This window comes from Emydura macquarii, unplaced genomic scaffold, assembly GCF_026122565.2.
Source record: "Emydura macquarii macquarii isolate MOO-44397 ecotype Brisbane River unplaced genomic scaffold, CSIRO-AGI_Emac_v2 contig_3080, whole genome shotgun sequence".
Classification (NCBI taxonomy): domain Eukaryota; kingdom Metazoa; phylum Chordata; order Testudines; family Chelidae; genus Emydura; species Emydura macquarii.
In genome coordinates, this window is record NW_027133217.1 from 830,632 (window position 1) to 855,484 (window position 24,853).

Genomic DNA, 24,853 nt, shown 5'->3' on the forward strand with positions numbered 1-24,853 from the left:
ACACAAGAAGTTTCAAGAAGAAAGTGAGCTTCAGGATAAACCGTCAATATCAGGCACTTTCCCCAGGGCTCTTATGAAGGAGAGGACACAGCATGATTGAGTCAATGTATTTGTGCTTGCTCTTTTTTTGCTGGATAGCTGTTGTTAATAGCAGAGGGGCCTACTGGTGACATTGTGTAATGATACTGGCCTGCAGCAAAAACCCTTCCTAAAGCAGCCAACCTCACTTGTAAGTATCTGAAAGAAGATGGTGATGCTTTAGTTTCTAAACTGATGGAACAAACTGATGGAAATGTGGTGTCTAGTCTGATTTTTGACGAGTCTCTTGATGCTTTGGACTGTCTGATTTCGTTTTCATTTTATGATTTCAAAGCGAATAAACCCATGCTGATTCATTCCCTCTGCTGACAGAAGTTTTGTCAATGCAGCAATAACTGACATATTTGAGATATACCAACAAACTTGGGAAAATGTGGCCATAACTAACACAGATTCTGCTTCCTACATGGCTAAATTTACACAGATTAAACTCAAGCAGAAACCGAAACTGCTAGATATTACCTGTCCCGCACGTCTGATTAACATTGCACTGTCAGCAGCTACTGCTACAGAAATGAAAGACGTGAAATCTTGTATCATTGGATTCAGGGCCGTTTTCAAGCACTCAAACAAGTTGAAGGTTGAACAAGTTGAACAGTGCGAGATGAATGTTGAACTAACTGCTGATTCCCTACCCGTTCTGCACATCTGTGGATGAGCTTGTATTTCACTGCCTGTCATGTAAATAACGTGTGGACTCTGCTAATGAGTCTCCTAGAGCATCTTTATTTGTTGGTTCTAAAATAGAAATGCTGAAGAGATGGGCAAATAACCAAAATGACCGCCAGCTTCTGCGCACCAACATAAAGTTCATTGTTGAAAATTTGGAATCACTCTGTGACACACAGAAAACACTGGAGTTTTCTCCAACTCCTGCCAACACCTTTACCAAAACAGTCATGTATGGGATCCTGACCATCAAAATCTCAGCTCAACTGAGCACAAAAGCTGCGAGAGAAACATACAGCGAGAAAACCCAGCTGTTTCTGGAAATCCTTCCCACCCTGGAACAGAAGAAAAGCAAAAAAGCGTTCAAAACCTTCAACACAATGATCATTGAGAAATGGGAGATGACCACAGTCCGTAATCTGAACCCCGAAGTGTTTGGCGCTGAAGATTCTTTTTGGAATGTCTTCCAGGTTTTGCACCCCTTCCTCAAGGTGAATTTTGCAGCAAATTATGACCGTTATGCCTGAGTGTTTCAAACATTGGCCACTAAAGATGAAATTTCAAATCTGAAATGGGAATTTGCAATTTACAGGAATTTCCCTAAACTTGACAATGCAAAACTGGATGTGCTGGCTTTTTGGAACAGTCATCAAGACACACTTCCCAACTTCAGGAAAGTGGCACAATTAACTTTGAGTGTACCCCCAGGATCTATTAATGCAGAGTGCATAGTTTCAAAGTTGGATTATATCCAAGACAGTAAGAGGCTCAACATGAATGAGGATACTCTGAAGAAATTTATGTGAGCGTAGGCAAACCAGGATTTCTGGAAAAACTACTAGCTCTGAGAGAGACAAAACATACCTTTGTACATTTAAAAGTTTCAATTATACTGTAGTAAAATGTGTATATGACAAAAGCTTTTTGTTTCTCTTTTCCCCCATGATTTTTCAATTTTTAACCTGATTTCATCCCAGTTTTTATGTTTGGAAAATAAATATTGAAAAAAAAACAGATTTTTTTTTTTATGAATAAAAAATGAAAATGTGGAACACTACTTATATCTTAGCAGGCATCATTACAGTTATTACTGGTCATAAAATTATTACACAGTTAAAGTATTTGATTGATTGCTTAACGACTTTGATTCTTGATTTCATTTTCATGAAATATTGATGTTTGCCATACGGGTAACACACAAGCAAAACAGACTGATGTTACCTTGTGAAATGGCGTTTCTTCAGTAGATTTCAAAGTGCTCTACAGAGGAAGTCAAAATCACTCTCCCTATTTTACAGATGGGAAAACTGAGGCAGTGGAAGATCTGACCTTAGGTTTTCAGGTTTATACTTTCTTAAGTACTGTGTTTTACCGTATAATCGCTAGAGGAAATAAAGTGGTATATATATCTTTAGTAATAGAGATTATGCACTTAAAGCATGGGTCTGCACTCTCTCTAAAAAAGCAGAAATATAGCTAAAGTTATCAACATTTTTATTGCAGCAATACAAGAATTATCCATAGGTTTAATTTCATCCTGTGTTGTTTTTTTAAACATAGCTCCATAGATCTTTTCCTTTCTAAAAGCCAGAGGTCTTTTTTTTTTGTTTGACCAGAATAGATTAAACTACCAAAATAGGCTGACATTTGAAAAGTTCCCTAGGCAATGTAGATGCCCAATTCATATTAGAATTGATGAATAATGAGTGTCCAAATCCTATGCAGATTTGAAAATCTAAGGCATAAGGCCCAGATACTCAGCAGGCATATATTGGCATATATTGGAGCTACACTCATTTATACCAGCGGAGGATTCAGATTATATTTTATGGGTATTTTATGTCATCTTCTTCCCTACAACACGGGGGGTGGAATCTATTGAATATTTCTTGGGTTTTATTGCACAGGTGGCTTTGTTCAGTTCAAGACCCCCAGTAGTAGAATGATCATTGCTATTATTTAATATTGCATTGGGATGAAAGCGATTGACATGAAAGGCATCCCTTTCCAAAAGGATTACTGAACTGATTTCTTTCTTCCCGAGGCAGCAGAGAGACCTGGCAAAGAATGGCACTGTAAATTCTTGCAGAGTTCTTGCATAACTATGGCTGTCAGGTGAGTGGAGATGGAATGCCTTATGAGAGAAGCAATTACGAATACACATATGAGGCCTGATCCAGCAATTCTTACTCAATCTAGTAGCTGAATTCAGTGGGACTACTTGGGCAAGTGAAACGCCATGCAATCGCAGCCATGTACTGCATATCTCAATAACAGCACCTTGAGGAAAGAATTAGGGTGGAATTTTCTAAAAGTGCTTAAGGGAATTTAGGAGCATGAATCCTACTAAAGGCTTTTGCAACTCCCATTTTCTGACTCAGGAGACCTGGATTATATTCCTGGCTCTGCCATTGGCCTACTGTGTGACCTTGGACAGGTAACTTCACCTCTCTGTGTCTCAGTTTCCTCATCTGTAAAATGGGGATATGATACTGACCTTGTTTACAAAGTACTTTGATATCTGCCATGAAAATCCCCATATAAGAGCTAGGCATTATTATTATTCAAGGGGCCCAATAATCCTACTCTTTTACACATTGAATAACTCCTTCCTCTGCAACTGTCCCATTGATTCCAATGGGAAAAGTCCTTCTCATCTTCAATCATGATAGGAGAATCATTCCTTGAATGACAAAGTTGATAAATGACATGACAATGTCTGAATTTAATGCAGTTTTTGCATGAGCCAGAATATCAGATAATTTGCTAAAGACACAGGAGTAAATACAAAACCACTTTACTTATTAGCCGCATCAATGCTTTGATATAATGGGATAGACAGATGGACAGGAAATACTGCTTTCCTTAATCCGTTTTCAATGCATTAGATGCATTTACATTCCTTTAGACCATAATGAAGTATATGAAATTACTGAACATGCAAGGGAATCTTTTTTGTTTTATATATATATATACACACACACACCTCATTTTATGAATATTCAGTGGAGTGGAAAGATATGAATATTTATCTAATCAACACACATTTGATTATGCACTCAATCTTTTTAAAGTTATGTGCAGCAAGCATATGGATAATGCCCTTTGTAGCATTTTTATACATCTAAATAAATAATTCAGGGTCCACCCCAACACAAGACAAGTGGATCCCGTAGCCACATCACATACCTCATTGCTCTCATGTATGTTATGATCAATCATCTGAAGCAGGAACCACATTACATTCCTCAGAATGAACGTGGTGATCAGGTTCCAGTGGATAATATTTCGCAGACATCTGATGCTCCTAATGGGAGGAAAATATGAATCATTAAACAATGCCGCCCACTAATCTTCCCTGTTTGAGGCATGTATCAGTAACACGTTGTACCTTGGTGAGAGGGGGCAGACTAGATGACCTCTCGAGATCCTCTCCAGCCCAACATTTCTAGGATTCTATAGGAAAACGACTGAGGGGAGTACAGAATGCAAAGCCATTTGAATAGCTGGCCAACAGAAATAATTTAAACAAATGAAAGAATTAACTGGACAAACACAAGCTGCTTGCCTTTATTTTCATGGATCTCCACATCATACCCCAAGCTACCTAACACTTCTGACATGCCACTGAAATGTTGATTCCTCTTCTGACCAGCCATCAATGCCAGCCATCAATTATTAAACTTCCAAAGAAGCACCTTTGTGCTTTCTCCCACGCTGTGCCCAGTGGTTGGGAGGAGCTCCCCATAACTATCCGCAAAGCCACCTCATTGTCTGCCTTCAAATCCTCCTTAAAACCCCATTCCCATGATGCCAACAACAAAATACTTGACAACGATTAGACAGCTGGAATGCTCACCAGTATCATCTTGGTTTCCTTGTGGTCCTCTGTGTGCCTGCCTGTATCCCCCTGTTGACTGTCTGGTCTACACTGGAACTTACATTAGCAAAACTACGTGTCTCAGGGATGTGAAAAAAATCCACACCGGTGAGAGACGCAACTATGTTGACCTAACCCTCCGAGTAAACAGTGCTAGGTCGACGGAAGAATTCTTCCACTGACCAATCCACCACCTCTCAGGGATGTGGATTACCTACCTTGATAGGAGAACCCCTCCCAGCCGCGCAGGTAGTGTCTCCACCGAATTGCTACAGTTGCGCGGTGGAGCTGTTGTAGCATTTTAAGCGTAGACATACACTTATAGTTAGATGGTAAGCTCTTCTGGTCAGGGAATGTCTTTTTGTTCTGTTTATACAGCGCCTCACATAGTGGGGCCCTGGCCCACGACTGGGCTGTTAAGTGCTACCACAAAAACATAAAATAAGGAGGCTTCTCCCCTCTCCATTTTCAAAACTCATCCTATTAAGCATGGCTGCGTACCGAATGAGAGGTTGGTGTGGGGATGTGTAGAGAGAGAAAGCATGAGTGGGCATGCCTGGAATTGTGGCAGGGTGGGGAGGGTGGAAAAAGAGAGAAAGAAAGACAGCACCGGCGTGAGCACAAGATAAAGGCTGTGACAAGACTTCCATATGTCTGGTAAACCCTTCACCGTTACCTCATCCACCCCACCTGCCTGTCTGCTCTGTCCACCTGCTGCCTCCTGTCGGACTCTCAGACCGTAAAGGCTCTGGGGCAAAGACTGTCCTGGGGCATCGCACATTGAAGCCTTGATCCTTCCCTGGGGCTCCCGGGGTGCTAGCCCAGGGCAAAATCGGAATGAACTAACTGAACAACATCAGAGCGAGAGCGAGAGCGCATGGGTGGGACTGAGGCCCTGAGCCTGCAAACGCTCACTCCCATTCTTAACTTTAACCATGCTGAGTAGCTCCACTAGCATCAAAGGCGCCGCTCACATGCTTTAAGTTAGAGGTCTTTGAAATGTGGGGCACGCCCCCCGGGGGGGCATGGAGGAACATTGAGGGGGGCGCGGGAGCCCCTGCTGTCCCGAGCTCCCCAGGGCTGAGAGCCGGGAAGCCCCCCCTCAGCCTCAGGGCTGAGAGCCGGGAGGCCCTGTCATCTAAGGGCTTCCAGTGGAGAACCCCAGGGCTGAGAGAGGGGAGGCCCCCGCTGCTCTGGGGGTCCAAGCAGGAACCCCTGGCTGAGAGCAGAGAAGCCCTGCGGCCGGGATCTCAGCAGGAGCCCCTGCCATCCCTGGGCTGAGACTGGGAAGCCATGCCATCCCACGCTCAGAGCTGGAGCCCCTTCCCTCAGCAGGGCTCACAGCGGGTGCCTCTTCATTAACAGCTAACTGTGGGGCTGAGAGCAGCAAGCCCCACAGTCAGCTGCCTGGGGCTGACAGGGGAAGCGCCACCACCAGGGGCTGACAAAGGGAGTGCTCTCCGCCAGCCAATCCTTTCTCCAGCAACAACCACCTTTCCCTCTCCTGTTCAGTGTCACGTGCTGCCCTTACGACAAGCGGTTGTGCAGTGCTTATTCCGCTGGTGAGTCTGATATTTTTTCCCACCATCGTGTGGTGAACCAGGGATCGGCGCTCATTGCCAAAAGATGGCAGTGTTCCAAAACGAAAGCCAGCAGCTGAAATGGCTAACGTTGGCACAGAGGAAAAAATCTACAAAAACAAGGAAATAGGATGACGCACATTTGGATTTTGGTTTCGCTTCCGTTGCGGTTAATGGAGAAATTAGGCCTCAATGCGTAGTGCGTGCAGTAACTTGAGCAAACGATAGCCTGATGCCAATAAAATGAAGCCGCCATTTAGAAACAAAACATGGCGACCTGGTAGGAAAGAACAGAGGTTTTTCGCGTGAAAGCAACAAGAAATTATTAAAGAAAAAAACACCATGAAAAATGTGGTATTCACCTCTGCCAGTGCTTTAAAAGCATCCTATGAAGTTGCGTACCGCATTGCCAAGAATAAAACACAACTGGGGAAAAATGATTCTCCCAGCTGCAATTGACATTTGCAGGACAATGTCAGAAAAGTTAAAAATGATCCCGGTGTCAGATACCACAGTCGGCCGCCAAATCTCTGACATGTCAGAAAATATCAAGGCCCAGCTGATCTCTCAATTGCAATCCAATTTATTTGCAATCCAGTTGGATGAAAAAACAGATATATCAAAAGAAGCTCATTTAATTACTTATGTTCGGTACTGTCAGGAAACATCAATATTGAAGATTTCTTGTTCTGCAAGCCAATTAAGATGTGCGTAACTGGATCTGAACTGATTAACATTTTAAACGACTTCCTAACTTCTCATGAGTTGAAATGGGAAGCCTGAGGCAGAATCTGCATGGATGGAGCTACTTCTGTGTCTGGAGGTAGGGCAGGCTTGAAAGCCAAAGTGTTTGAAATTGCTCCACATATACTGTGGACTCGTATGATACACTGCGAAGCCCTTGCAACTGGAAACATGGATCGGGAACTTACAAATGTTCTGAGTTCTGCTATTAAAATCATGAATTTTATCAAGACACAGCTCACGAAAGCATGTCTCTCTGCAATGCTTTGTGCAGAAATGGGAGCAGAGCACGATTCTTTATTATTTCACATGGAAGTCAGGTGGCTATCCAGGGGGAAAGTGTTGCAACATGTTTATGAACTGAGAAATGAAGTTTGACTTTTTCTATTGGATTTTGTTTTCAGCAATGCATACACACTGTGTGATCTCTGCTGGCTTGTGCTTTTGGTTTACCTTGCTGATATTTTTGACAAGCTGAATTCTCTAAATGTCTCATTGCAAGGAGCGGAAAGTACTATTTTTGACCTGCACAACAAGATATCAGCATTCAAGAGAAAGCTAGGTCTTTGGAAAACAAAGCATTTCATTCCCGTTGTTAACTGGCGCTATTAAGGAAACAGAATCTGAACTATTGAGTGTTGTGGAGCCAATCAAGAATCACTTAACTTCTCTCAGAGCCTGTTTGGATCAATATTTTCCCAAGGGAAATGCACCCCTGAATGACTGGACTATCCAATCTTTTGTAGCTGTGGCAGTGACCTTGTCTCACCTCTCAAATGACATGCAGGGAAACTGATTGAACTTCAGAGTGATGGCACATTAGAAATTCAATTTAAAAAAAAATCTTTGGGGAATTTTTGGTTGAAAGTTGGCTCAGAATATTCAGCTTTGTCAAAGTGTGCAATCGAAGCTTTTTTACAGCTTGGTTCATCTTATTTGTGTGAGATCAGATTCTTTGTGCTGGCTGTGCTAAAGACAAAGTACAGTTCAAGACTGGAAGTGGAGGACAACCTCAGAGTGTCTGTTTCAAAAATCTCCTCACAAATTGATAAACTATTTGCAGAGAAACAGCCACATTTACAGGTGTAGGCAATTTAATTAAAGTTATAAGGTCTCTCTTAGGTTTCTGAGTAGGCTATCAACCATACTTTTGCATGTGTCTATTTCTTTCTGGGGGGGGGGGGGGAGGGGAGGGTGCAACAAAAATTGTAACTCAAAGGGGGGGCTCAGTTCAAAAGGTTTGAAAGCCACGGCTTTAAGCTGAGCCTGTGCGCAAGCTGAGCCTTAACAAGACTGAGACTGCAGTTCAGGAAGTGAGGTTTTGGCAGGAGATGTTGCAGAGTTGCATACTGCTGGAGTACATCATGTTTACGATCTTTACGGAGCCCACTGTGTCTTTAGAGAGAGAAACATTTTTAAAGGCAGAGCAGACTTTTCAAATATATTTTATGGCGAGACATGACCTTGGGCATGGAATATTTTTATTCCAGTTATTTTAATAAAATGCTTTTCCTGGAGGCGTGATGTTTGTGCCCCCAGAGATTCAGAAGCACTGGCATTTTTAAAAATCTAAATACTGCTCAGTTGAAAGTCACAGGAGTGGTAACGTGCATAGCCAGGGGCAGAAAATGATGAGAAAAGACAGAGACAAATTAGTATGAGATAGAGAGAAACAGAGGAATAAATATATTGTTTAGAGACAGCAGGGCAGAACAATGGAAAATTAATGAAGTAAAGTCAAACACAGGAATGCAGAGGGAATTCTGTTCCCAGATACATGCAACGGGCCTTCTTGTTTACTGCAATTGCATCTGAATATGATTGTTATTGATAGTACAGTAGCACTTGGAGGGCCCAAATGAGAGCAGGGCCACAGTATGCTAGGTGCGGTACACAGACATGACAGAAAAACCCTGCCCTGCCGAACTGTCTATGGAGACAAGACTGCCAAAGGAAGAATTATCATCACCATTTTATAGATGGGGGACTAAGGCTTACAGAGATTAAACAACCTGCTCAAGAAATCTTTGGCACAGCCAGGAATTGAATCTAGATTTCCTGAGTCTCAGTCCACAAGAATGACCAGGCTTGATCAGACCCCTGCTCCATCTAGTCCAACACTCTGTCGCGAGCAATGGCCGGCAACAGATGCTTTTAGGGTTGCCAACATTGTATTTCAAAAATAAGGGACTGTTTTCTTAGCACCACCGCCCCATCCCTCCTCCTGATGTTATCATCATCATCGTCAAGGATAAGATTTTGTCAGGGTTATTTTTAGTAAAAGTCACAGACTGGTCATGGGCAACAAACCAAAATTCACAGGAGAACCGTGACTGATCTGTGACTTTTCCTAAAAATAACCAAGGGAGTAGAGGGAGAAGACAGCTGGAGCCCTGCCATGGGGGGGCCCTGCCAGTCAGAACCTCACCGCCAAAGAGGGGCGCGCAGTCCCAGCTCCAGCCTCATCTCAAGCCAAAAGCACATGCGGGGGAGGGACACACATGGTCCTGGCCGAAGCTGCAGGGGGTGCACTGCTCTGGCCCCAGCTGCAGCCGCTGGCGGGGGAGCATCGCCCCAGCTCCAGCTGCTAACAGCTAAAGCCAAAGAAGTCACGGAAATTGGGTGAAATCATGGAATCCTTGACTTCCCTGGACTCCAAGACTAAATCAAATCCTTAATCATCGTCATCATCAATAATAAAATAATAATAATAATAAGCAGCATTCACTTATATTCACCAAGGTCCTTTCTTGCTGCTTTTTGCAGCACTCAGCAATTCCCAACGTTGTCGTATAGAGATGAAAAAATAAGGGACATCCCTTGTAAAGAGGGACTGTTGGCAACCCTAGATGCTTCAGAGGAAGGTGCAACATAACTCACAGTAATGGGATTTGGGATAATCTGACCCCATGGAAGTCTTAACCACACAACCATCTTTCCCCTCCCTGTTCCTATGAGAAAGGGGTGAGAACATTCTGGACCTGCTCCTGTGGCAATGAGTTCCACAGTTCCTCTGGCCCTGCTCTGCCCAACCATCGTCTCCCCATTCAGATATCCTCTTCTGTTGGGCCCAAAGGTAAAGAAGGCTGGGCCAGGCAGATATTCCTCCTCATCCCACAGGGTGTTCCTGCACAGAGGATCCCCTGAGATCTGTACACGGAGGACAGCATCTGCAGTCCGGCCCAAAATAGTAAAGTTAAATTAAAAAAAAAAAAGAAGAAGCATGGAGTCAAAATGGGTTGAGCCAGCAAGAGGCGGTAGATCACAAAACCCTGTGCATAAATGACATGAAAATATACCTCGCACAGAAGTGGCATGGCAAGCTAAGCCTCCCTGTGTCAATAGGAAGCCCGGCAAGTTGAGCAGCCAATAGCAGTTGTGCAGGATTTAGCTAAACTTGCAGATATGTGGGAAAACAGGATAGAAGCACAGGGGAAATACCGTCTCAGGATGACAATGGATGTGTCAAAAGGAGGCGTAAGAAGAAAAGGGAGATCAGGGGCTCGTAGCTGAAATGCCCTCTCAGCTACAACTGCAGCATCACTAGCTCGACGCTATGATTTGCTGATGCATAATTAATCCACGGAGCCTAACATAAGGATTAAGAGGAAAGCTGCTTCTGTTACGTCACGGTGGAATCTCCTGTTCCAAGCGCTAATGTCGTGGCTGTTCTCTCCACTCCTGTTACCAGCCGGGATATGTATCCACAGGCCAGTGTCTGGAATAGGAGCTGTAAGACCTTGTCACTGACATGGAAAGGAACTGAAGCACAATTTTAAAACCAGAGAAGCCTGAAATGTGATTACATCTCACCTTCCTCTTCACTAGGGGCAACCCAGTGATCTAAGTGACTGCTTTCTTCTGTCTAAATCTGCTCTTATATCCTTGTGCTTTACTGATCCTTCTCAACCAAGGAAAGTTAAGTCAAAGGTTTAGATGGACTCTTCTCCCTTGATGTTTCCCGGCTCCTAAGAACAGGAGGAATCAGAAAGGAGGTGTTTGTTTCACAGATTTCACGAGATGTTTCAGGAGGTTTCAGCAGAACAGACTATTGAGGCGCTAGAGAAAAAGTCTATTGTCACAACAGACGATGTGCGCGGACCAGACCAGGTGATCCAGTCGTCCTTCTGGCCTCAGAACCTGATCAGGTTGGTATCTCGGAGACAAGTGACTTTGCAGAAGCACTTCAGAACAGTCCACGGTGGTCAGCGGAATGGTGGGAGGGGCAGGAGCCCCCCAAGAAATCGCTCCCAGGGCAGGCGTCCTCCACCCGGCAGAGACACCACCACAGCAGCTGCTGGACCCAGCACCTCCCCTGCCGCCTCCATACCCTGCTCAGCCCTGGCCTTCCCACCCGGCCTTCCCAGGTGTGGTCACTCCCCATCCGTGAGAGGGGACACGAGCTGCAGGAAGTGGTGCGAAGCTGGGTAGGTCCCAGGTGCACAGCCTAGTTTGCCCACTAAGATTTGGCCTGGCAGCCCCTCCGTTGTGCTGGGGAGGGGGAGGCATGCAAATTGAGTGAGTGGCATCACAACCTGGTGCATAGAGGCACGGGGCCGCTCTGGAGCAGCACAGCCCTGACGCCCTCCTTAACAAGGTCGTGACACCACTCACTCAGTTTTGGCCCTGTTGTCCCCCCGGTCATGACAGAGAGCTGGCCTGGCGAAACCTGAGCAGGAAAGCGGTGACTCCTCAGCAGAGCCAATTGTACACACCATATATTGAGAGCACTCAGCTGCAAGCACCAGTAGGGCTGGGAAGAGAACCCAGGACCAAAAGCACAAGCTTCTACAACTTGTGTTATTGGAAGAACCCTGTTAGCGGGTGGCAGTGCTCGTCTTACCCTATAGGAGCAAGAGCCACTTGAGAGACGCAGACCAGCAGCAAGTCACTAACACTTGGATCCAGGAGGAAGCGGGGGAGGAATTGCAACTCAGAGATGCCTTGCTAGCTACACTGCCTGCTGGGGCTACTTGTGGCGTGTGGCAATTTATGCCTCCACCCTTGCTCAGAGCTGTGCCGAAAGGCATAATCCAGCCCTGGGCTACCCCAGGAAACACAAATATTTGGCAGGGCACTCAACAATCGCAGGTGAGCACGGTTAGGTAGCATACAAATGGATAACGCAGGGCCCTCAATCGGTGACTACAAACAAGTCAGAGAGATGGCAGTTCCAGGCAATGTTATGCTGAGAAGAAATCTTAAGAGAAGGGAGGAAAAAAGTTCCCTAACGTTAGCCACCAAGTGTGTCTGGCTAGCAGAGAGCGACACCCCCCTCACTGCAGCACAGAGACACCGGCATCTCTTTTAGAACTATTATTTAAGCATCACTTATGTCTCATGGGCATCAATGGCCTTGATTATGGAGCAACATGCAGAGTGCACTAGGGGAGGGTATCCTGGGATCGCTTTCTAGTGATGAATACCTGAGTGGTGTCCTCTCTAGTAGCAGAAGGGTCTCCTTGTGTTTACTGGAACTTGGGGTGAAATTCACCCTTTTGTAAATGGCTAGCACTATGCTTATTTGGGACTTAGGGGATTTATAGACCTTGTGTTGGACCTCTGCACATGCAAAAATTTCTGATGTAGCGATCAAGTTAACAAGACTAAGTCTGTCTTGCTAAGGTTCTGGCTTATGTGCTAATGAAGCTCTAGTGATAATGGGCCCAATTCTTCTCTTCCTTACACAGACTAATACAATTATGCAGAGAAAAGGATCACGTTAATCAACCAAAGGCCTGGAAAATCAGAGATTTTCCCCCTCATATGACTTGGAGAAAAGTGGTGGGCTCGAATCTTGGGGCATCATTCTGATAATTTATATTTCAGTAGTGGCAAAAGACCCCAATGAGGGGGAGCAGCCCTTGATGCTTGGAGCTGTACGAACACACAGGAACGTGTGGTCCCTGCCCCCAAAAAGGTCCCCAATCCTGCAACTGGATCTGAGCAGGCAGACCCATGTGTCTACGCAGAAATCAGCTGATGTCAATGTGTCTACATGCACGAACGGGAACTAAATAGACAAGACAGGGAAGAGAAGGATACTACATACAGGCAAAGTATGGTGAAAGCAGGCATATATAGGAACTGATGGACAGGATCCTACCCAAGGTCCATCTAGCCCAGTATCCTGTCTCACAGTGGCCAGGGCCTGATTTTTCAAAAGAAAGGTCAAAGAAACCCTAGAGTAGGCAGATGTGGGATACTCTGTCCCCCCATGTTGGGGCTCTGCGTGGTCTAGAGATTGACTTAAGCATTGAAGCAGGAGATGTACCTCAGGGAATGTCTGTACAGCAAGAGCTGTGCACCAGCTTACCTAGCTAGCTTGTACCCAGCGAGAGCAGGTGACAATAGCAGTGATGACAGAGCAAAGCGGGTGACACAAGGCCAGCACGGAGCATGAATCGTATTCAGCTCACTAGTTTGCGCTGACGCTCACGCGGCCTATTGTTACCCACTTTCGCTGGATTCAGGCTAGCTCAAACAGGCTGGCCCGGTACACACACCCGTAAAGGCAAAATGATTGAGGTGAAGGCAGGCTCGTGTCTAATGCTAGTCCCAGTAATTATATATTATTTCCCTCTTTGTTAAAATACTAATGACTGTTTTTATTCCATTCAAAATTTCCTGCTTATTTTTTGTGCTCCCACCCAGCTCCTGTCTTTTCAATCTGTACCATACATATTATATTCTGGGTACTGAGCGCTTTGACTAGAATCCCGTTTTCAGGGCCCGCAAAACTCTGGCTGCAAATAAACGCAAGCATAACGCACCCACAATTATTCCAGTCCGCCTTCAAGGCAGGTAGGTGGCAGAATATCTGACTGGGTGATGCAAAGCCAGTCAGGCACTTAAGACATCGGTTTGATCTAAATTTTATGGGCAAAAAGTGAAGCCGGGGTTGACAAACCCGCTGTTTTTTGGCACACCCTATGGGGTGGGCATGAATGGGGGCAAAATGACAATGTTACTTCTGTACAGGTGGGGGGTGGGGGTTTATCCTGCAGCTGTTGAAGTCACTGGCAAAGCTCCCATTAAGTTCAGTGGCTCAGCAGACCCCTTAAAAGGATTTATATAATAATATTCGTATCACAAAAGTCCCCTTTTAATTCATTCCCTGTTCCTTCCATCACTGCACCCATACATTTGTGGGTTTAATATGGAGCCCACAAAACCCTTGTTTTCAAATGAGTCCGATTCAGTGAGCAGACACACAATTAAAATTAGCAATCATACTAATGTGCCAGTGATGTAGAAAGCTAGTTGAATTAGTAGAATCATCTGCATGGAATTAATTGAAAACCATGACTTTACTGAAGGCGCCCGGTGGCCTCCTTTTAATTCATGTACCATTCCATTAATAATGATGTCCAATTAAAGCATCTGTTGAAATGCCTGCCATGAAAAATTTGGCAGGAGAAACCGAACAGAGCTTTGCTGGACTTTCTCGTTCACTGACTGTTACGAGCTGCTGGTGGGAGTCTTAGACAATATTTAAAAAGCCACTTTGCAGATGGTACTCTGGTCTCTTTTGCTTTTTCTAGGATATGCAAAGCTAATGGGCAAACCATAAATGGCTCAGATTGGAAGGCTGCCTTTAATCTATTCCTTTCCCAGGCTCAGCACCTGCTTTGGTCCGCTACTTTCTTTAGCCTACGTCCAGGCATCCTAGAGAACACTGTGGCTTCCCCAGGCTACATACGTTCTGATCAGTCTGTTTATTCTGGTACTCCTAATGGCTCACAGATGGGGAAAACATCTGGGTGGTTTGACAGGAAAATAGTCACCGTGGTGGCAGTTGTGTAGGAGAACAGAAATATTCCCAAATATAGGGTTAGGGGAGACAAGGGGGAAGCACTGCGGACGCTCAATCTGGACTGTTTATCTATTCCAGAAGAATAATGGTCCAGTTACTGAGGTTAATTTGCAGGAGGAAGGGAGAGGGAGCCAGTTAAATCAAGGGTTAATATGTAAATAGAGCCTAATAATAAACAAGGCTCAGGTTTAGTCCTGACGGACTCACAGGCCAGGGTTTAACATACTTCCTATGTACAGTATTTTAAACCACTCCTCGTGAACAATCAGACCACGGCAGGCAGCTGAGCTGTACCGCCTCTTCAGACGCTTCTTGCTTCTGCATTCCAGCTGACCCTTAATGGCCACAGGCAGCGCTCGTGCTCTGGTTTGCAGTTCTCACGCTAAGACAGAAACGCTGTGAGTACCAGTTTGGAAAGGTCAGTGTAAACAATGCAACACAAAGGACAACTGTAGCCCTGGATGGCTGTAAGTGCTCATTATTAGCAATAGTATGGAGCATTGTAGGGCTGGGGAGCACTGCACATAGCAGTACCACCCAGAGCAAGGGATGACATGTGAAATGGGTCCACCCCAGGAGTAGCCCGAGGAGTTAGCTAGTTTCTTCCTTGCCTTCTCCTTGCCCTGGAGGGTAAGGGGGGAGCATGTGTATATAGGAGAAGAGTAATATACCATCATTAAATTATGCCATCCCCTGCACCAGTTCAGCTATGGTGTCTGGAATATTGGGAAGGGGAAAGGGGGCAACTGTTCACTCATTTTCCCATCCCGGTTGGCCACCTGCTGTTGGAAGAAGGAGCACAATGCGTCAAGAAGCAAGGTGCTGATGCCTGGAAACGGGTAAAGAAGTACTTACTTTCTGGAGAAGTGTGAGCCTCACTCACAATCCAGCATACAACAAATCAAGACGCGGTCCCTGTTTTAGAGATCTGATCATCTGAAGTGATCACGACAAGGACACTGGAGGAGAAAGGCGAAGAAGGAGGAATACACAGGAGAAGACTATAGAGTTGCCAGTAGGCTAGTGCAACATTTGTTTGAGGATTGGGAAGGCAGTGTTGCATAATGGATCAGTCCCAAAGTAGGCTGACAGGGACCTGGGTTCTATGCCTGGCTCTGCTGTTGGATGAGTGTGTGGAAGACACATCATCCCTTCAGTTTCCCCATTCATACAATGGGGATAATGATCCCTATCATGCTTTGAGATGTACTGAGGAAAAGCGCTACGTAAGAGCTTGGTATTATGCTGTTCGTTCTTTCATTCTGCTTTAGTTTTGTTTGGTTATTTAATCATGAGTTTAAGTCTTACCCTTTCAAGATTGTTACCTTTATTGGGAGATCCCTCCCCCCGCCCTGTATATTTGTGAGAAAAGAATTAGCGTTTTGGATTTTAGCAAATGCAGGAAACAGAACAAGAAAATTAACTTACAAAATAGCTGGAATGCTCAGTAAAGTATAAAATGAATCTGAAGAAAGGGAGGGAAGAAAGCACAGAATTTTAGAAAGGGAAGGATCCAGGGATTTGAAAAAAATATATAGGCTCCAGTCCTCAGTACATGATGGGAAATGTCTTCATGTGCAATTGCTCCATGGTATAGTATCTTGGAGTTTACGAAATTCTCACATAAAGCTGGCTCGCTTCATGGTCTGATCCACGGATCAGTTTCTGGTGTTTCTGATTCCCAGTGTCTCAAAGTGTGGCTCTGGGATGATCAGGCTTGCACTTATTCAGATGAACCCTTTCATTTTTTCTTTTCTTTTCCAGGCCTAAGGTAGGGAGGCCTTCACTAGCAGGAGAAGTGGAGGAAAGAAGGAACAGGAGCAGCTGGCTGGGGGAAAGGAGGTAGAGAACTGGCACACTGAAGCGTGTGCGGAGGAATGGGTCGGGTGCTAAGAAGGGACGCAAGGAGACTCAGGAGAGCTGGGGGTTCACCAAGCCAGTCAGTGTATGCAGTAGGACAGTGGTTCCCAACTTGTGGCCTGGGCTTTCAAAGTGGCCCGTGGCTCCCCTCCCGCTGGCTGCAGAAGGGAGTCGCTGACCAAGGACCCAGGCAGAGTGCGTTTCCGCGGGGCTAAAAGACTGGTCCAGGCTCCTTGTGCAGCCGAGGGGACGGGAGATCAGTGCTTCTCTTCCGCTGGCTGTAGCAGGGAGCACGGCAAAGTGCTCTTCCTGGGTCCCAAAGTGCTGGGGTCCCTGCTGGAGCCAGAGGGATGGAAGATCAGCGCTCCCTTCCCCCGGCTTCAGTATAGAGCAAAGTGCTCTGCCTGGGTCCCAAAGTGCTGGGGTCCCTGCTGGAGCCAGAGGGAGGGGAGCACTGATCTCCTGTCCCCCTGGCTGTGACTTGGGGACCTGGTGGAGCGCATGGGGCTACAGGATGCATGTGATTACCCTGCTGCAGCCAAGGGGATGGGAGATCAGCAAAGAGGCAGCCTCCTCGCTGAACTCCTTCCATCTGGCTGCAGGTGGGGTGGGGCTGCTGGTGGAGACTGGTGGCCCTTCAGGGTTGTAAAAATGATATCTGTGGTCCTCAAGCCAAAAAGGTTGGAAAGCACTGCAATAGGAAGAAGGTGTGCGCCAACAGCCAGGAGGACAATGAAGGATGGTGAATAATGAAGAAGTCAGCAGGCCAGAGAGCTGGGGATGGCTATACATTGGGGGTTTTCTCTCTCTGGAAACTAAAGAGTTAAATTGCCATTAAATTATCCCCAGAGTTCAGGCACATTGTGCAATAGTCCAACAGAGGAATACGGCTCCAGTAGCAATTCCCAAACAGATGGCTTTTTATGATGTGAAATTCTAAAAATAACCAAGCCACATTTACAGTCTCCATCTGAGCAACCAGAGTGGGAACCTAGTTCCTGCCTCAACAAAGCACGTTAGCGTGTGCCTGAGTGGTTTGCTGAGAAAGACTCAAGCAGCTGCTTATGTGCATTGCTGAACCAGGGTTGTAATCTATTCAAAGAAAAGCAACACTATTGACATGGAGACCAGCAGAGTCTATGTAACTACAAATAACCCAGCCCACACCCCTGGCCTCGGATTTTATGGTCACGAAGCATGTAAGGAGTTTTAACATTGCTGGGTCAGATAAACAGCATTAATGGATGTACCCCAACAGATTTACCTAAACACAAACTCAGAGAATCATAGAAGATGAGGATTGGAAGGGACCTCAGGAGGTCATCTAATCCAACCCCCTTGCTCAAAGCAGGACTAACCCCAACTACATCATCCCAGCCAGGGCTTTGTCAACAGAGCCCTGTGGGGATACAAATATGTGGATCTGCATCAGATCTGCATCCACTGGAATAAACTTTTACCGACCACAATCTGCCCTCCCTCTTTGAGATTGAACCATGAGCACCCGCACATCAGCTGTTTTGGAGACAGCCGCCTCCCATCAGCTGTTGAGCCCCTGCCATCCCAAACAGCTGATGAGCCCCGCCCACCTAACAGCTGATGAACTGTTGAGCCCTGTCAACAGCCTAAACAGCTGATCAGTTATTCCACCTGCACCCCTGGCTGGCAGCTGCTCCAGCCCTACCCCAGAAGTCACAGAAGTCCTGACCTCCGTGACCGTCCCATCTGGGATCCGCAAGAAATGGTCCACGGATATAAAGTGGATTGCAGGGCTCTATTTGTCAAGCCGGGCCTTAAAAACCTCTAAGAATGGAGATTCCCCCACCTCCCTCGGTAACCCATTCCAGTGCTTCACCACCCTCCTGGTGAAAACATTTTTCTAATATCCAACCTAGACCGCCCCCACTGCTACTTGAGACCATTGCTCCTAGTTCTGTCATCTGCCACCACTGAGAACAGCCTAGCTCCATCCTCCCTGGAACCCCCCTTCAGGTAGCTCAAGGCTGCTATCAAATCCCCCCTCATTCTTCTTTTTGCAGACTAAAGAAGCCTAGTTCCCTCAGCCTCTCCTCATAAGTCATGTGCTCCAGCCCCCTAATCATTTTTGTTGTCCTCCAATTGACTCTCCTCAAATTGTCCACATCCTTTCTATAGTGGGGGGCCCAAAACTGGACACCGTTCTCCAGATGTGTGTGGGCGCGGGCACAAAGGATGTCAGCACTGGGCCACATTCCTGGGGGGCCGGGAATTGGGCCCAGACTTTGGGCACGAATTGTTCTCCACGGGACCTCTGGCTTGGGCTAAAAAGGCCATGTACTACACAAGCAATAGTCATGCGCTGCTCTCACAGCAGCTTCCTGGCTTGGAGTTAGGGAGGGGTACCATGGTAATGGGGTTATACTGCCCCCCTTCTATTCCTCCCCTCACCATCTGGAGAAAGAAGGTGATAAGAAGTGCTGTCTCAGACAGCATGCCTGGTAGAGAAAGCTTGGGATAGCTTCCCCCTTGTTCTTCCCTTGCAGTTGGTTCGTTAAGAAGATTTACGGTCATTCCTGCTGCCAAGATAGCCAAATTCATGGCGAAACCTGCGTGGCATGTGCATTTTAAGTGGTAAATAACAAACGGGCAGGTATAATTATATGCCTCCCATAGGCATTATTATTCATTTTACAACCATTTATATCACCAAATAGGGGTTTTATGGGGCGCTGTAGACATGTGTGTATTTACATATTATTTTAAATACAAAGTTGTAGTTAACTCGGGGCTCACTTTGTTGGTCTCGTGGCAAAGGGGAACGAGTGGTTTAGAGGCTGTAACCAAATAAACGCTCCTTACCACTCCACCCCGCTCAGTCTTTCTTCAATCGACCCTGCAACACTGTGGCCTCACCAGTACCGAATAGAGGGGGATAATGCATTACACTGTTGCTGTACACGGTAGTCACCAGTCCAAATAGCTACCATTACCATACCTCTTTAGAAAGTATGATGTATAAAGACAGACCAGATAAACTGTAGAGCTGGGAATTCAGAACCACACACTGTACGCTAACACTGAGGCTGGTTTGTCCCCAGGCTAACTTAACGCGCAGCATTTGAGTGCACAACATGGCACTGCTTCATTATCCTTTCATCGTGCTATGCAGAAGTGGATCAGAATAATTTAATTTCATACTCAAGAAATGATTGCAGAGATTACAGTTTTGCTCTCAATAAGTACATCATTATATCATCTCATATTTTTATATACACACACATCAGAAAATTCTTGCATGTGTCATCATCCGTCTTATGATTTCTACTAAAAATATAGCACGATTTTAAGTGATGGCAGAAGAAAATTGTATAAGGTAATTCTTCACATTGATATCCCCAGCTACCCAAACACCCCCTGCAAAATAAAATTTAAAGAATTTAAACATGCTAACACAAATAAATCAGCCAAATAAAACAAGCAATTAATACCCGAAGTAGATTTTCTTTTTACCCCGTTAAGGGAGAAGTTCTAGAGATGCTACAGAGTCCACCAAGGACTTTGCAATTGCTCTTGATTTCATGTGGAAGGCATCCAGATACCATGGTGATGGGCGGCAGGATAAACTCTTAAGATTAGATTAGATAAAATAAAACACTGTGCGTGCGCGTACACTGAACATCTACATTTACACCGAAATCAATGAGAGTGGCAAGTGCTTAACCTCTCTGGAAAAAAAAATCATGACTTTTCTTCTTACGTGTCTAATGTTAGGGACTCGGGTTTGAAAATATTCACTCTGGTTCCTCTTTTGAGAAATGCCTTATGTCAGTGGCTTCTGTAAAGTAAACTATGCTCTGGTCTTGATTTACACTTACCACCATCATGGGTAAAAACTGAAATTTCGACTTTGTCTATGATAAGGAAATATTGCAGAAACTTTCCTAGCATTCCCAAGACTAGTTTAGCTCTACAGGTATCAGCAGCAGAGGGTGGACTGGTGTAGATGGGCCTCTAGCATTTTAAGTAATGTGTCATCTAATCCTGCGCAGAGCAGACCTATTCAATATGGTGCTTAAAGGCTGGTACCCCTGTCTAGACTCCCAGTGTTGCTAACATCAGTAAAGCTGAACCAGTATTAACAATAATGGGGAACTTTAGAAAAATCTCATTGTTTGAGACTTGGCTTATAAGACCTTGTAGTCCATTAACGCAGCCCTGCTATACATACGCTATTAATGATTTGTGTTACGGTAGGACCTAGATGCCCCAAATCTGATTGGAACTTCACTGTGCTAAGTGCTATACATGATAAGAGACAGCTTCTGCCTGGAGGAACTTAACAGTCTAGCAAGAGAAACAGTGAATGGAAGGGGAAAGAGGAAGACAAAGTGACTTGCCCAAGGTCACAGAGTAGGTATGTGGCAGAGCAAGTACTAACACTCAGGTTTTCCAGACCACTGCCCTTTCTACTACACCACACTGCATCTTACATACTCTGGGAACTTCAGCCCTTTTGTTCCCTAACAAAAAAGTGTATCACAACACCTCTCTAGTATCTAATTAGGTAGTGTTTCTTTGAAGAGATCCATTAATCTTTCCTTCAGTCTTGTAGCAGGAGAGGAACCTTCAACATAAAACACATAATGGACTGTGCAGAACTCCGCATTCCTAAGCCTACAGTCTGGGTGCTCTGCCTCAGTCTGTCCCAGAGCATCTTTTTAATGTTTGTCTTGGCACTGCCAGCTTTTGCAACAAGAGTCTCAGATATGCCACTTGTTTAAGTTACCATTAAAAAGCATCTCCATTTTTCATACCCTGCTGTGATAACTGGCAGCCAGAAGTGAACTAAATGAGATTAGAGAGAGAGTGAAATAATGCACACACCTGCTACTTCGCATCCATTACAGGGAATTGCTCTTTTTCCTTGCTACCGAACGGAAAGATACATGCAGATGTATAAAATGTCTGAGCCTATATTGCTAGGATCTCATCAAATGGGGTGTTCTTTTAAGTCTCAGTTGATGCTAATTGTGCAACGTCTCCACGCGTTTGGAAAATTCCTCAGTGTTCAGCATTTGCTACTGCAATATCCTAGTACTCAATGTTATTAAGCCATCTTTGCAAGGATGCTCTCCCTCTCCCTTGACTGGTTTCTGTATGCCATTTAATCATCCTCTTTCATGCTTTCCAGCGAAACTGCAGCAGCTGTCACAGTTTTCTCAGCAGCCTATGGATCCAGAGACAGTCAAAGGGACTCATGTCACTTGGGGGCATGGAGATCAGGACCTTCTGATCCAAAAAGTTTGAAAGATAGAAAAAAAATGAGACCAGCTCATTAAAGCTGATCATTGCAGCTACGAGACAACCTTGCTGAACTTGCACCGGCCTTGGAAAATTCTCCTTGCCCAGGTCAGTAACTTTTTTGTCAGACAAGCAAACCTGCCCCCTCACCACAGGTCTGCCTCTCATCTCCACAACATTAAAGGTGATCTCAAGGGTGGAGCTAGGCTGTTGTCAGTGGTGGCAGATGACAGAACTAGGAGCAACGGTCTCAAGTTGCAGGGCAGGAGGTCTAGGTTGGATATTAGAAAAATCTTTTTCTCTAGGAGGATGGTTAAGCACTGGAATGGGTTATCTAGGGAGGTGGTGGAATCTCCATCCTTAGAGGTTTTTAAGGTGCAGCTTGACAAAGCCCTGGCTGGGATGATTTAGTTGGGGTTGGTCCTGCTTTGAGCAGGGGGTTGGACTAGATGACCTGGTGAGGTCCCATCCAACCCTAATCTTCTATGACTCAAGATTTTTGTGCCTGGGCTGATAACTGTTCATGATAATGTTGCACGGCTGCACTTATTCAGCAATGGGTGCACTAAGCCTTTCCTCACTTTCATGTGCCAATCTGTAGCCTGACTCATTCAAACACGAGCTCACCTTTTCCCTTTTCCACGCAGAGTTCTTAGAATTCACAGATTTTTGCCATCCAAGCTTGGCACAGCAACAATTCGGGCTTTCCCCGGAGCAAAAGTTATAGCAACGTTGGTTTCTTGCCTTTGGGAGCCTGTGACTTTATTTTAATGACGGGGGGGAAAACACAAGGTCTGATTATGGGAATGGCTTCCATCAGTGCTATGAATTGCCACTGACAGCTGTCTAGCTACAAGCTTTCACAGCACCCTTGCATTACAGGAAGGCATGCGTTTTACAAGAGCATTAAACTCCTTCGTAATGATTGCCAAACGAGTGTGTCAGCAGTGTCCCAGGCGTACCACCACTTGAAGACAAAGTAGGTGCTCACCCTGCTGGGTCCCCAAAATCACTCAGACACCTGGCTAAGGGAAAGGGCATTTTACCAGGGCTGCTAGGAAAGGGAAGGTTGCAAATACACTGGTACGGAGGCGTAAACAGTTACAGCTCCAGGTGAGCCATAGCAGCTCTGGTTTGGGCCCTGGGGGCAGTCCGGTGGAGAGTCAGGACTCTCCAGGACTAGTGCCTGGGGTGCCCTCTCCAGCCCAGTCTCTATTCAATCAAATAGGAGTTAGCAGGTTTCCCAGCCAGGCTCGGTTAGCGCCTCTCATTGGGAGCCCTGGCTCCCTGCCCAGCCACTGCTGCTCTCCCACCAGTCCCATGCAGGCCTGCACCCGGCTGCAGCGTCTGGCAGTCAGAGGCTGCTCTCCGCACGGCTCTGCATATGGTTCCTGGCTGAGGATTCTGCTCAGAATTCAGCTTTTCTCCAGCTGGCCACATGGCTGCTGTTTCTCTGCAGCTCCTGGCTACGCCGGCAGCTACTGCTGTTCTCAGGACCTGGCCACTTCCTGGTTCAGGATCTTTCCCCTTACCTAGCCAGGAGGAAAGGGAGGTGCAGTGGGGTGCTGATGGCAGTTGTAGTCTCCCTGCCCAGCACAGCCATCACACCATGGTTCAGGGTACTATTAACCACATATTAATAAGTGGAAATTAGGGGATTTTCCCATCTGATCAACAATAAAGGGATATGCACGAACCAATTCTATTTCTTTTTGCACAAATGGTGTATTCTAAAAGGATTCCTCTCGTGGAAAAATTCTGCCTTAATGGCTTCTAAACTTGGTCGTGCATGGGCAGAAACTGTGTCAGCAGAGGGGTGACTTAGGCCTTTAATATTCGTGTACAGAATATGCAGCCTTTGAGCTGAAAAGGGAGCGAGACACCATGCAATCGGCAGTGAATAAGACTCCAAAGAACTCTGCCAAAGACGAGCATCAGGGAGCAAACACACCTGGCCTCTGCAGTGAGAGCCCATAGCTTCTTTTAAATGGCTACTATTCCTCGTGGAAAGGAGTCAGGCCGGCAGCGCCAGAGAATTAGGTCCTCTGCTCCGTCCAAAAAGCTTGGCGCTGCCTCAACCTGGACCTTGAGGGATGAGACAGTAGTTTAGCATCTTTGCTAATTAGAGCATTGGCTTCTCTGATAGGGGCATCTGGTTCATTAGGTACTCAAATGACAACCCACAGGCCTATTTCACACAGGCCAGTCAAGAGTCATTAGGTGGTAATGACTAGGAATCACGACTAGCTTTGGTCCTGGCGCTCCCTTCTACCTGCCCTGCCAGAGCAAAGGAAAAGCTGACAGACCAGGGGTGAGAAGCAGAGAAGATGGAGCAGCAGATCCACAATACACTCTCCATCCTTGGGAGCCTCCCTTCCATGACAGCTGTGGCTTGGGAGCAGGCATGCCAGGGTAAGGAGGGTCACAGAGCCAAGGACATGGTTACTTTATCCTTGGGGGAGATGGGGAGAAGAGGAAAATAGTTAGAAATTATCAGGTCTGGTTCCGGCAGTGGGTTCTACTGCTGTTTGTTGTGTTTAGTCCTGCTTATTTTATGAAAGAATATTCTGAATCCCCTTATTTTTCCTACCTAATCAGTGCCCTTGTACATCCAGAATAAAAACCAAAATAAAAAGAAAATAGGAAAAAAGCCACCGCTGTTTTACTCGTAGAATAATTTTTCAGGGAAAAGATGCAAAATGTTCTGGGGGAAAAAAAGAATCTGGATCATGGACAATGGATCAGATCCTCAGGTGCTGTAAGTGAGTGAGTGCAGCTCCACTGAGATCAATGGCACTTACGCTGATTTACACCGGCTGAGGATCTGGTGCAATGTTCTTAGGTACTTTCAATACTCAAGTGACCCAGATTTGTACTGTCTGGTAAATGGATGATCATTTTAAATCACTTTAGTATTTGGTAATA

The 24,853-nt window shown here is 45.7% G+C and overlaps 1 protein-coding gene across 1 annotated transcript in view; it reads right to left on the bottom strand.

Moving 5' to 3' along the window:
- Window positions 1-24,853, bottom strand: part of CRHR2 (corticotropin releasing hormone receptor 2) — a 237,009-nt gene that overhangs the window by 59,835 nt on the left and 152,321 nt on the right. The window contains exon 6 of the mRNA XM_067530389.1: window positions 3,958-4,075. Coding sequence (XP_067386490.1) covers window positions 3,958-4,075 — 118 coding nt within the window. The remainder of the gene's footprint in view (window positions 1-3,957; window positions 4,076-24,853) is intronic.